The sequence below is a fragment of the Hippoglossus hippoglossus genome, chromosome 24, assembly GCF_009819705.1.
Source record: "Hippoglossus hippoglossus isolate fHipHip1 chromosome 24, fHipHip1.pri, whole genome shotgun sequence".
Taxonomy (NCBI): domain Eukaryota; kingdom Metazoa; phylum Chordata; class Actinopteri; order Pleuronectiformes; family Pleuronectidae; genus Hippoglossus; species Hippoglossus hippoglossus.
This window is the reverse complement of record NC_047174.1, coordinates 7,116,992-7,129,243: the sequence shown is the minus strand read 5'-3', so window position 1 is coordinate 7,129,243 and position 12,252 is coordinate 7,116,992. Positions and strand designations below refer to the sequence as shown.

The following is a 12,252-nucleotide window of genomic DNA, read 5'->3' as shown; positions in this document are numbered from 1 at the left end:
GTCTGCAATAAAAAATAACAATTACATGCAGAAATTGATATAAAGTGAATTTTATATAAAAAAGGAGGAGCATTCAAAGACAACACAGCATATCTGAATGAATCTGTCACTGATCTGCAGTCGTATTTCTCAGCCTCCACCTGCTATGAGGTCAGTGCCCCTTCCTGAAGAGGGAGACATTGTGTCAGGGTTGTTGTTTTTTGGGTTTTTACTAATTTTCTAAATCCAAAATGAATGTGGAAACCTACAAGCACGCTTAACGGTCTAAGTAAGCTGTTGTTACGAAATAAAGACACACATTTATATGTAGATTGCAATAAAAAATAGTATTTCAACAAGATAAGATCATGTCAACCTCTGATCCTTCTCACATAGACACTTTGTTTGGCAGTTTAAAGTTTGTTCTTTGTCCAATTCGGCATTCAGTTTTGATCTGTGTGTGTTTGGTGTTTGTTTGCAAGTTTTCTACCCACACAAGCTGCGGGTGAGTGCAGTGCGCGCGGTCGTCCCATCGGAGGCAGAGGGGAGGGGAGGCAGGGCAGGGCCGGTGCGTCCCAGCCCTCTGCATCCAGCTGGTGCGTCGCTCCGCAGCACAGGCGCGCCACACTCACTATGGCTTTAGGCGCAAGCAGGACGCTCTTGACACTATTCGTCACGTTTTGCGCACCGGGATGCGGATGGACAGGTATTAACGACTTATTTGACTGTTTGCATGAGCAGGTGCATGGTCGGTTTTGCACCTTTTTTTTTTTCGAGAACTGCTGGGCCACTGTTTGCTTTCACCTCTTGGAGCCGGACGGATTGACAGAGACAGCTGCACCCTGTGATCAGTATATTGCTGTAGACTGTGTATTTATATTTGCATGAAATAGTAACTGGGATTGTGCAGAATGCCACAACTGTTATTCTGCAAGGAAAGAAGACACAGTGGCTATCTATGTGCGCGCGTGCACATGCATTTCTTTGGGTGTGAGAGTTAGACATTTTCAAATCCTCCAATTGCAGATTGGTAGATTAATTGCAGCCATTTAGATTGCATTAGAATGAGCCTATTTAATTTAGAGTGTTTGCTTCATCATTTGCACATGCATGGTTTAAGTGAGCAATTACACAGAAGTATGGGCTTTTGACAATGATGTGTGTGTGTTGGGTGAAAATGTGATGCTGGATTGTTTAGGGAGTCCTCACCACATACAGTAGAGTAATCTTACAGTAACTAATGGTGATAATCGTCAGGCAACATCAGGAGATATTGTGCAAAAAGAAAGTGTTTAGTTGAGGGCTTTCTTGCCAAATTGGTGACTAATCTGGCCGAGGGTGCTGATAAATGATCTGCGTCTAAAATGCAGTTTCATGGGAGAATAGAAGTGGAGGAGTTTCAAGTTTTTCTGTCTATCAAACTTCCTCTGGGCTGTGTTTCAATGCTGCATGCTTTGAATGCCAGATCCGCCGCCAGGTAGTACAGTCAGGAATGGGTGAAATTTGCCTCATAAATGAATCAAAGTGAGTCAAAAATACTTTAAACCCACACGAAAATGCAACCTGCTTCAGGGCTCTGGTCTCAGCTCATCAGAGAATTCTGCATGTCAGCAGCGGGGATAAGTCAAATGGCATTTTTGGTTTTGGACAAGCAGGGAGTTCGTGCGAACCACAGTTGCACACATGTTTTAAAGATTCTCAAGTAATGTTTGTAAAATCAATTTTCAGCGGAAAGACGTCTACAAACTCCAGACAGCAAAAAATATCCCAAATAACAAAAGTGGTGTAAAGCCTGTGGAGTCTCGGAGGGGAGTAAACGAAGCCTTCAGGCTCAGTTGAAATGCCTTTCTCTTTTTTTTGGGGGGGGGGGGGGGGGGCGCACTTGCTCACTCCACTTATTGTGTCTGCTGATCTATAAGTTTCTATATGACTCAACTGCAAGCACTTAGTGTATGAGGTCATTGCTTTCTCTGAATATAGGCAGCTGCTATTTGTTTTGGTCCTTTCCTCTGGGTTTTTTTTTCCTCCTTATTTCAGGAAGTATTTACAGAGCAGCCCCTGACATTTTTTTGTCTTGAAAGTCTTTACATTCTCACCTGGGAGCTGCTTTGCACGGCTGCATTTCACTGCTGCGGCGCTGCTGAGCCATTTGGAAGTGAACGGCATCCTCTCAGGCATTTTGACGGCAGCAGTTAAGAGAGGGGAGAGTGTTACTCATTAACTTTCTCCGCTCACATGCCATCAGCTTGTCACTCTCAAATTTTTCAGAACCGAGGGTGAAATTGGGCTCGTGGGAGGATCTGGACACTAAGTGAAAACAGAAACCCACTGTGTTTTGGCAACATAAACAATGCCAACGTCTGCCATGCAACCACAGTCCGTCAGCTCCTGGAAAGTGAGGTAGTAATTGGGTTAGAGAGTTGGGGGGGAAAGAGGGAATCATGTCCTTGCAGGCCAGTGGAATTTAATTTGTCCTGCCCCACTTAACAAGCTGGAATTCTGCAGGAACAACTCAAGACAGATCTCGGAGAAAGCTCTCAGAATCAGGAATTTCATATCTTCTGCTCCTTTTTTTTTGCCTGAAAACACAGGAGTTTCAGAGAGGCGCAGGCAGCTTGTGTGTGATATTTCTAATATTTTCCACAATACTAGGTGTGATTCATCACCCGGCAGAGCTTGACCCAGTTCCCCCACCCACCTGCAACTTGGCTGCCTGTCAGACCTGACAGCAATGGCATGTCTCGTGTCATGATGTCATTTCTTGATGCTGTTCCAGTTGTTTAAACAAGCAGCGCCTGGGCTATGAACGCACTTGTCACAGCAGCACAGTAGAAGTCGGCGTGTGAGGATGTTAGAATCATGTGGAACGCGAGCTGGTGGCCACCAACACTGAAAACCTCCGCATGTTTGCAGCAGTATCATTAATGCAATGAGAGCAACATATAATCAGACAGTCTGGTGATTGACGTGCTGGTGTGAGGAGGGTAACAGCCAGGTATGCTCATGGCCTCAGTCTGGTCTCTATGACAGAGTTGATCAGTGCAGAGGTTACTGAAGGTCAGAGGGGGGAGGAGTTTAAGACACAGGTACGACTAAGAATTTTGTAGCCTCCGGCAACGTCCCCCCCCCCCCCAGATGTGTCTGTGGCCCTGTTCAGATGTGGCATTGAAATTTTAAGTACAGGTGTGAAAGTCCCAATCACAGACTATGTGGTCTGGGACGCATGTGACCACAGTCTTGAAGTAGTGTGAATGGAAATGCCTCCTTGAAGGACTGAATACTCATCTGATAGAGCTGTGTGCAACACCTTGAATCACACACACACACACAAAGGTTTGCACAACTATCCATGTTTGGACTTTGTTTCATTTTGGACAGCGTAACTAAAAACCTTATCCCATAACCTTAAACATGACTAATTCATGTCTAACCCTATTCAGTCTACTGGTCCGGACAAGGTCAGTGTTTTTGCCAGAAAAGGTCCTTAAGAGGTAACAAAAATGAGTAGCCTACACACACACACACACACACACACACACACACACACACACACACACACACACACACACACACACACACACAAAAATAGATAGATGAGAAAACTCTCACGTCTGTAACTCATATTGATCTGCTCATCTAACTTGAGTTATCCTGCCATGCAGATATATTAGGTTTTATTTGCCCTGGTTTACTGCGTCTGTTCGGTTTTCGCCTCCACCCAAAGTAATGTTGCAGAATGGAAAATTGTTTGTGGAGCTCATAACAACACTAAACTCTCATCGCCATAAATTTCATTTCAAAATAGGTTTTCCAGATACTCATGACTATCAACAGTTTACACATGGGCTATTTACTCAAATGATAACAAAAAATGTTGACAGTGTGTTCTGTGGATTATCCAGATTAACTGGAAGATTGTATCTGGACACGCACACTTTGCTGTTGCTGTAATTCGTTTAGTGCTGTGAGGACCACAACACATTTTCTATTCCACATGTTATTTTGGCAAAAGGGAATTGCAGACTGGTGACTCAAGCACCGGACAAGCAAAACCAAAACTCTCTGCATTGCTGACCTGTGGTGACGGAGAACATTTTTAATGATGGTTTGAATTCTCAAATCTGAAAATACAGCTCAGTCTCACCACAAAGACTGAACTTCAAGTTTTAAGAGACCATACACATGGTGATGAATAGTAAGACAGTTCAAGAAGGCCCAGCAATGAAACACTGCACAGACATCTCTGATACGTTATCCTTGTTTTTGCTGCAGCAAGTAAAAAATATGTCAAAAATAGCAAAGTGGAAACTTTTGCGTCACTTGCAGTTGGAAGGAAAAGACGCCTCAGTCTAGAACTTTGATCTGGTTTCACAGATCTGATGATCTAAGCTCAACACTGCAGCGTCTCACATCTGACGAAGCTCCTCTCCCTACACACACACACACACACACACACACACACACACAGTGATCTGGTTATTGATGGGACTTTGAAGATGACAGTTATTAAGGGTCAAAGTCAAACTCCTCACGGGTGAGTGGAGGGTCAGCGTCTGTGAATTTGTGGCGAGAGGGTGCGCTTGTAAAAGAGGAGCACATTGCAGGTGCACGCGTATTTTCTCAAACGCTTTTACAGGAGTCCTTTGACCTCGGGGCTTACCTGCATATGCTTTTTGTACCAAACACATATACACATGCACATACAAGTGTGTGTCTGTCGGTCGGCCTTTCAGTGAGCATATGGGCTGGATATCCTTCAAAGAGGATATATGACACACAAAACTATCTGCATTGTTGACTATCATTATGCCATCATTATGTCTTTTAATTCAGCGAACCTCAGGCCTTGCCCTCATTCTTCACATACTTAATACTTTCCACTGTCTTACTCAATCATATACTGTCTGTGTTTTACATTCACAAACACAGCACAGAAAGTGTTGCTCCGGTCTCCCCTGGTAACGCCCTGAAACCAAGCCTCCCTCTGTAGGATTATGATGTTACATCCACTCAGTTGCTTAACTGCTTCCCAAACTGTTTATTCTTGGATGGTAATCATGCATCTGTTGTGAGTCAAAGGAGTCTTGATTTAATCAGAAATATCTGCTCTGCTTTTTTGGATCATACATTTTCCAAAGGGGCCAAATTACAGAGTGATATCTGGACAACGGAGCAGATCCCTTGCTACGTAATACACAGGCTTATTGGAAACAGGGTGCGAGTGATTGAAGTGTTTCCAGACTTGTGTCAATGGAGTCTGCCACAGACAGCTGATAAAACGGGCTCCACGGGAACCCCGAGTTAATGAGGAAATAAAGAAAAGGAATTATTATTTCTATTAAAAACACTCCCTCATGGAGCCAGGCACGGTGTGATATGAGTCTGAGTCTCAAGGCCTGCTGCCAGAGTGGTGCTCTCTACAGTCAGCAGAAACAAGGAGGAGACAGTCTCTCAGCACATACCAAAAACTTTAAGAGAAGCAGAGGCAACACTTCGGGCCTCAGATGAGCTGTCACCATCCATGCACTGCAGCAATGAGAAACAGGGTCAGGAGTTGTTTGTAAATGTGAGAAATGAAAGTGCAGGAACAGCTGGGAGCACACCTGGAGACCCCAAGAATTCAGAGTGATAAAGTGATTTTGTGCCGAATGCAAAAGCAAAACTGCCGCTGTAAACCTTTGGGGAGCACAGACCAACATGAGAAGCAGCTGTTTATGAGATGGACAGATGATGCTGACAGTTATGTGACAGCAATGAATGATTAACATGATAATAAACCTTAAACTACATTTGTTTAAGTGCTGCATGTTGTCTCTAATTAGCCAAAGCTTACAACTACTTAACATTTGAGATGTTTTTCTCTCGCTCAGTCTCTCTAGAAAAAGTGCTGTTAAAGCCAGTTTACCTTTTAAATAATACCAAAGAAAAAGCTGGGCTACTTCTTTCACTTTTTATGCTGTACCTGCCTGTAATTGGGGAACATTTTGACCCAAAAATCTGATTACCTATCAGGTTTGGAAAGGCCTGGGTTAATTCCCTCTTGGGCTTGGCCAGGTTTAGGATGGAAAATTGCAGTTTATGGTCTAAATTTCTCAAATTTTGAGACTTTTTCAATACAGCACGATGTTCATTTTGTAAATTATCACTGGATGCTTTAAAACAGCACTTCACAAGTCAGGGGGTGACATCACAGCGGGTTGCCACGTGGTTACGACTTTTAGTGCTGGGCTACAAACAGTTCCACATTACAAGGCTCAGATATGGTACAAATTTCTTTGGATTGTAGTACAGCATCAGCATCTGATCAAGCTCTCTGATACAAAGCCATTATTTTTTTCATGACGAATCAAATCTGCGATGGCGAATATATCAAGTGCTTGTTTATTATTTCCCACATGTTCACTGGGGCCTTTTTGGTTCTTTTCCATTCATGCAAGCCAAATTCGTATTTTAAATTGATGTGTCAATATCACCCTCAATGCTTCTTTTTATTATCTGGTTGTAATGTCGGCCTGTTGGAAAATTGGCTCCGATGCATTGTGCTTGCATGCAAACGAAAAGAAGGACAAAGACACGGTTGCTTTCCAAAAGACAGTGGTACTATTTTCTTTTTTTGTTGTTGCTATTTTGAGTACATCTTTTTATCATTTCATCATTTTCCTGAGGTTTCAGCGTACAACCAAATCCTCATTTATTTATCAGATCTATCAAATGAGTTTCTATCTTTCAGGGCCGCCTTACACATTTGGTTTTTGTGCTTCATCAGAATCAAAGTTACTTTAAATGCAACGTATATCAAATACAGAGGAAATTGTCATGGTGGCGCTGAAATAGAGGTATTAACAGCACGTCCAGAGCTCAAACAGTGCGACTACTTACTGGCACAACCTTAGTATTTACTGTGAGGAGCGGTGCAAAATGATGACTGTTTAGATCAACTTAATAAAGACAAAATTAATCCAGATGTCCTTTGTTTTGCAGCAGAGAAGCCCCTGCGGACACACAATGGGAAACAGACCTCTGTGGACAAGGTCCTGAGGGAGAGCTGGGAGCCTTCTATCCATCTGGACGGAAGACCCGTAGACCGCTTCGTGATCAGCTCCAACAAACCCACGAGGTCTCACCGCTTCGCTAAAGCGGGCAAGGACAGTCGCTCTCATCTACTGGAGGATGTAGGTAAGACAGAAAGGGAGAAAAGGTTCAATAGAGCAACACTGGTTGTTTTCCACTGGTCAAAAAATCCAACTAACACCTGCTCACATCTGGCTTTTGTCAGCGATGGGAATGGATTCAATCGTCATTCACTCCCGGGTCAAATGACTCTGCAGGTTTTTATCAGCTGCTCCAATGGGCAGTGATTGAAACAAAACACACGGGGGAATGTGCTCATTTGGCAAGACAGAGAGGTGAGAGAATGCCTCAGTTTTCGTGTTCATGACGCACCGGCGGGTAAAACAGAAACACGGTTTTCTGGCATTTAAAAAAACTGGATATACTTGGTGTAAAAGAGATATGAGATGGTGTGAAACTCTGATGTGACGAACGAATCGAGGTGAAGTTGGACCTTAAGATTTTGTGAAGAAAATACATGGACCAAGAGCGAGAAAAAGAGTTTTGGCTTAAATTGCAAGAGTGAGTTCTCCGATTCTGGAGTTCTGCACTATCTCAAACCAAGTGCCAAAGATAAGGAGGGGATGAGCAAAGCGGTTTCCAAAGCAAAGATGCCAGGAGATGAGGTCTATTGACACACATGTGCAAGTTTATCATCAATAGCTTTGTTCTCATCATCAAATGTTTTGTCATCCAAGTTTGCCAGCAGGCAAGACAGAAAGGAAGAAAGCACTGGGGGTTGTGGTGTGTATGTGACCAGAGGTTATTTTAGGCGTCAGAGGAGAATATTATTTTTAGATCTTAACAGCTTCTATGATAATTTCTAATTCCGCCTTGTAAAACTTAACAGGTTCTTATGTTTCTATACACATGACACAGTGAGGCCTGCTATTGTCATTATTCCCTTTTCCTCTGTACTTGGCATCTTCATCAGCAGCTCGGAGTCTGCAGCCAACCCTTCTTTTCCACATCTGAACCCAGCCCAGCTCCTATAACCTAGCTTCCTGTGTTGTGGTCACTTGACATATGTGTGTGCGTGTGCATGTGTGTGTGTTTGGTGGTGGTTGTGGCAGAGGACAGGGTGGTGCCAAGTGATGAAGTCATGCATTGTCTTGTATTGTGTTCAAAAATACAACATCTATAGAGTTTTATGTGAGTGTGGGGCTCTCTGTGTGCTGCCCATAGTGCGTTGCAGTGGACCTTGTGGTCTCTCCAGCTCTGGTTCAGTTTGCCATAAATCTCTGGCCCCACCGACTTGCATCTCCACTGTTGCCGCTCCAGAAATTCCTTGCAGATCATTTGTTGTTCCCTCAGCAGCATGAGAGCAGCGTCAGTCGTCATAAATAACACAACGCTGTTTGCCTCCACATCATTAAAGTGACTGGCCAGCCGCTGTTAGAGCAACAAAGACTGAGAGATGACTCGTACGGAGCAACAGGGAGTTAGATGGAGAGTGGAGGTACAGGGGAGCTGAGAGAAGAGGTTAACCTGCTTCTAGGGCTGATGTTTCTTTCCTAAAATCGAGTTTGAACTAATTTGACTTTAGGCGCTCACAGTGAGACGAAGTTGAACACGTTGCTCCACTCGTCTGTGGCACCTCCTCTGCTGCCTCACTTGGGTGGAAAGCAAATTTGTTGAGCCTGCAGATTGGTGGATGGCGACATTTACGTCCCACGGATCATAGCGGACCTCAGCGGACTGCTGGACACATAAACTCTGAATTTGCCTGAATTCTACTGGCTTACTTTACTGATCGGTCAAGAGGGCACACAAAGGTTAGAGCTGATAGTGAGCGCCCCCTGCTGGATCCCGATGCAAGCTACTTTCAAACACACTGATGCACTTCTAGGCTGTATGTTTTAAATTTGAGCAGGTCGTTATAGTTGGAATATGAACTTTTCCCTCGAACATTCGAAAGAAAGTATCGGGTTGATATTATTCGCAAAATCTGTGGATTCCTCTTTAAATTCATATCATTTATTTCCTGCTTTTCTCGTTTCCACCATTTCACAAGAACTCCTGTGTCTTTTTTCAGACCCTGAATGGGTTAACCTGGATGGCTTTGCCGTGTTGGGCGGTGCACCTGTCAACAACTCATCAGCAGGTAAACCTGAACTCAAAACATCTTCACCAACAGCACATGGGAGTGGTCTCAGTTCACATCCATTCATGTAAAACCACCTGGTTAAATCCATGAAAAGCTGTTTCGTTGAAATGATCTGCCATCATTGTGGATATAAAAGAAGCCACTGGATCTAACGCGGTGATGATTAACGGGGCTGTGTCTCGGGGCGACTGTCTCCTGTTGCATCATTCCCTCACTTGTTTTGTCCCTGTAGATAAGTAGGGAACAAAGCACTCACTTTTCTGTGACTCATAGTTTTCCATGTGTTTAACCAGGTATGTTTTTCTTGCAGTTGATCCAAATTTAACGTCTATTTTAAAGTTTTCTGCTTCAGTGGTGTCCGCGCCATTAATTATCACTTATTAGCCTGTCACCGTTTTCAGCGGACTGTAAAATTAAAAGGAAATTACTTGTAGACAGATGTGTAGAATTGCTTAAAACATGATTGCATCATCATCCATACCTTAGTCTTAACTTAACTCTGTACTTTTATATGTATTATAGTGCAGTCAATTAACCAAATAGTCATGCAATAGAAAATTGACTGCCAAAAATAGAAGATAATAATTAATAATCAGTTATTCTCAAGCAAAATGTTAAACATTAGATTTCTTTCAAATTTTCAGATGTGCAAGTATTTGGATTTTTGTTTAATAATCATTGTAACATCAGATTTAATACATGTGGATTTGAACCTGTTGGATAGACATAATATTACGGCACAGCGGTGGAGTTATCAGTAATGCTTCAGGGTTTGAACCTGTCGCCCGGTTGAGGTCTTTCTGGGTTGAGTTTTTATGTTCTCTCCCCGTGTCTGAGTGGGTTTCCTCCAGATGCTCCGGTTTCCTCAGTCCATGCAGGTTAGGATCATTGGCGACTTTGAATTGCCTGTAGGTGTGAATGTGAGCATAAACAGTATGTTCTCACATGTCAGCCCTGCGGTTGACTGCTGGCCCGTCCAGGGTGTGCCCACATCTCAACTATGATGGACTCCGGTTACCTCAAGGCCCTCAAGGATAAACCTGTCCTGTGTAGGTGATAGATGGACAAAACAAGCAATTTGGTCTCTGAACTTGTGATGCGTCTTTTGGGACATTTACGGACTGAATCTTTAATACATTATTAGGACTAAATTTTAAACTCATCAATCAATACTGAAAATACAGCTGTAAAATTCATATAACCTTTATTGAAGCTCTTCAAATGACATTTGTTATGTTCTTTTTTAAGGCAGAAAGGCACACAAGAAAGGAAATACCTTACTTAATTACCTTCATCATTATCTGTTTATTTGGAAATTAGCAGATACATTTATCCTGTTCTTTTTTGTTTAGCTAACATTAGCTCATTTGCCATAACATTTCAAGTTATTTCATTATACTCTACTTGTTGATAATCTAGTGAGCAAATGACAAAGATATTTCCATTAGTGTTTCTTGGAGCTGTTTCTTAGACATGAGTTAGCGAATGTCTCTGCCAGTTTGGAATTATTTCATTATTTCTGCCTCCAGGAAAGCTCAGACACTGAGAACTGTTTGTGTAGCTGTTAAAGGAAACTGTGGCTAAACTGAGCAATGTAATCCACCGTGACGCCCAAACTCACCGAATCATATCTGCGAGTTTAGATTCGAAGTTGGTGATACCTGACGTTCTTCAGGTATGGGTATGAGGAGGGAGTGAGAAGACAACAGCATCTCAGCCTGATACACTGAGGTGGTCTCTGCTGCAGCAGTGGTATGTCTCTCTGTCTGGAGACCTGCCTCGCAGCACTGCAGACTATTGAGCTTCCAGGAAAAGACAGAAAGGATCTGGCAGTGAGAGCTTTGTGCAGTCAATGGTTTAGTGGTCCGCGGGCGGCGAGATGACCTGGGGCCAAACTATGCACTGTGACAGTTTTCCAGAGAAAGAAGAAGAAAATAGGGGAAAAAGGAGAAGTCAGCAGATTCAAACCAAATGGATTTTTTTCTGTTTGAGGTTAGAGCTAGAACGAGGAGAGACGGTCAAACAGGTGTGAAATGACACATCATTGGATCAGAGCTTTAACAGTTTCTCTCCAGTAACCAAAACATTACACAAAAGCTGTGACACAGAAAGCTGTAAAATAATTGGACAATGTGCCCTCATGACAAAAGCATGTGTTTATTGTGTGGTAATTCCCCAAAAACTGTGCTTTCAGCTACATTACCACATGTATACACATATAAACATGATTTATTCTTTAGGTTAAAGTTAATAAAACTCAACCCTAGTCTCGATGGTAAGGCAAACACAAATGGTTTGTTTAAATCCTGCTTTCGCCAGGGCCTTTCTGTTGCATGGTCTCCCCCTGTCTGCGTCGGTTTTTCTCAGAGTACTCGGGGTTCCTCCTACAGTCCAAAGACAGATTGGGGTTAGGAAAATTGGAGACTGTAAATTGAGCGTAGGTGTATATATATATATATATCTTTAAGTGGATCTAGTTGTAGATAAAGGATGAATGGATAAAACACAGCGCAGTGACTCAAGTCTTTATTTGTAGTACTCTGATTAACTTAATATTGAATTTCCACTCTTTACACCTTTAAAATACACATTGAAGTGTCTGTTATCATGCTGGCAGACAGATGAAGGCAGGAGTGGAACAACCAGAATGGAAAAATAATCCTCTCGATCCTGAGAATCTCAAAATGCTACGGGTGCAGACACAAAGCAGAGATAAAGATTTGAAAACAGAATAAGGTGAGAGGAGAAGCAAGTTTCACAGGGGAGTTGGTGAATCACCAATCAAGCAGTCAATGCTTTCTTGATCCAAAAGATCCAGCTGTGCTGGCAGGACAGAGGTAGAGGATAAAGACTGAGATGTAGAAACATAAATAAAGCATTCTAAGTGTCTCTGAAACAAACCAACTCTGTCTTCCTGGGAGCTTTTTACTCCCTTTCATATTTCACAACCCTTTGTTTTACACAAATATCATGTTATAATAGAGGCCTGTCAGGGCTAAAAATCTCCTTTTTTAATTTATCGCTTCGGCAAATATTTTGTGTAAAGTTAATTCTCA

The 12,252-nt window shown here is 42.7% G+C and overlaps 1 protein-coding gene across 3 annotated transcripts in view; it reads left to right on the top strand.

The window, feature by feature from the left end:
• Positions 1-539: 539 nt before the first annotated feature.
• The window catches only part of fndc1 (fibronectin type III domain containing 1), a 33,909-nt gene continuing 22,196 nt past the window's right edge, over positions 540-12,252 (top strand). For all 3 annotated transcript variants that reach the window (XM_034579499.1, XM_034579500.1, XM_034579498.1), the window contains exons 1-3: positions 540-685; positions 6,961-7,155; positions 9,125-9,193. In XM_034579499.1, the coding sequence (XP_034435390.1) occupies positions 613-685; positions 6,961-7,155; positions 9,125-9,193 (337 nt within the window). In that variant the 5' untranslated portion in view covers positions 540-612. The remainder of the gene's footprint in view (positions 686-6,960; positions 7,156-9,124; positions 9,194-12,252) is intronic.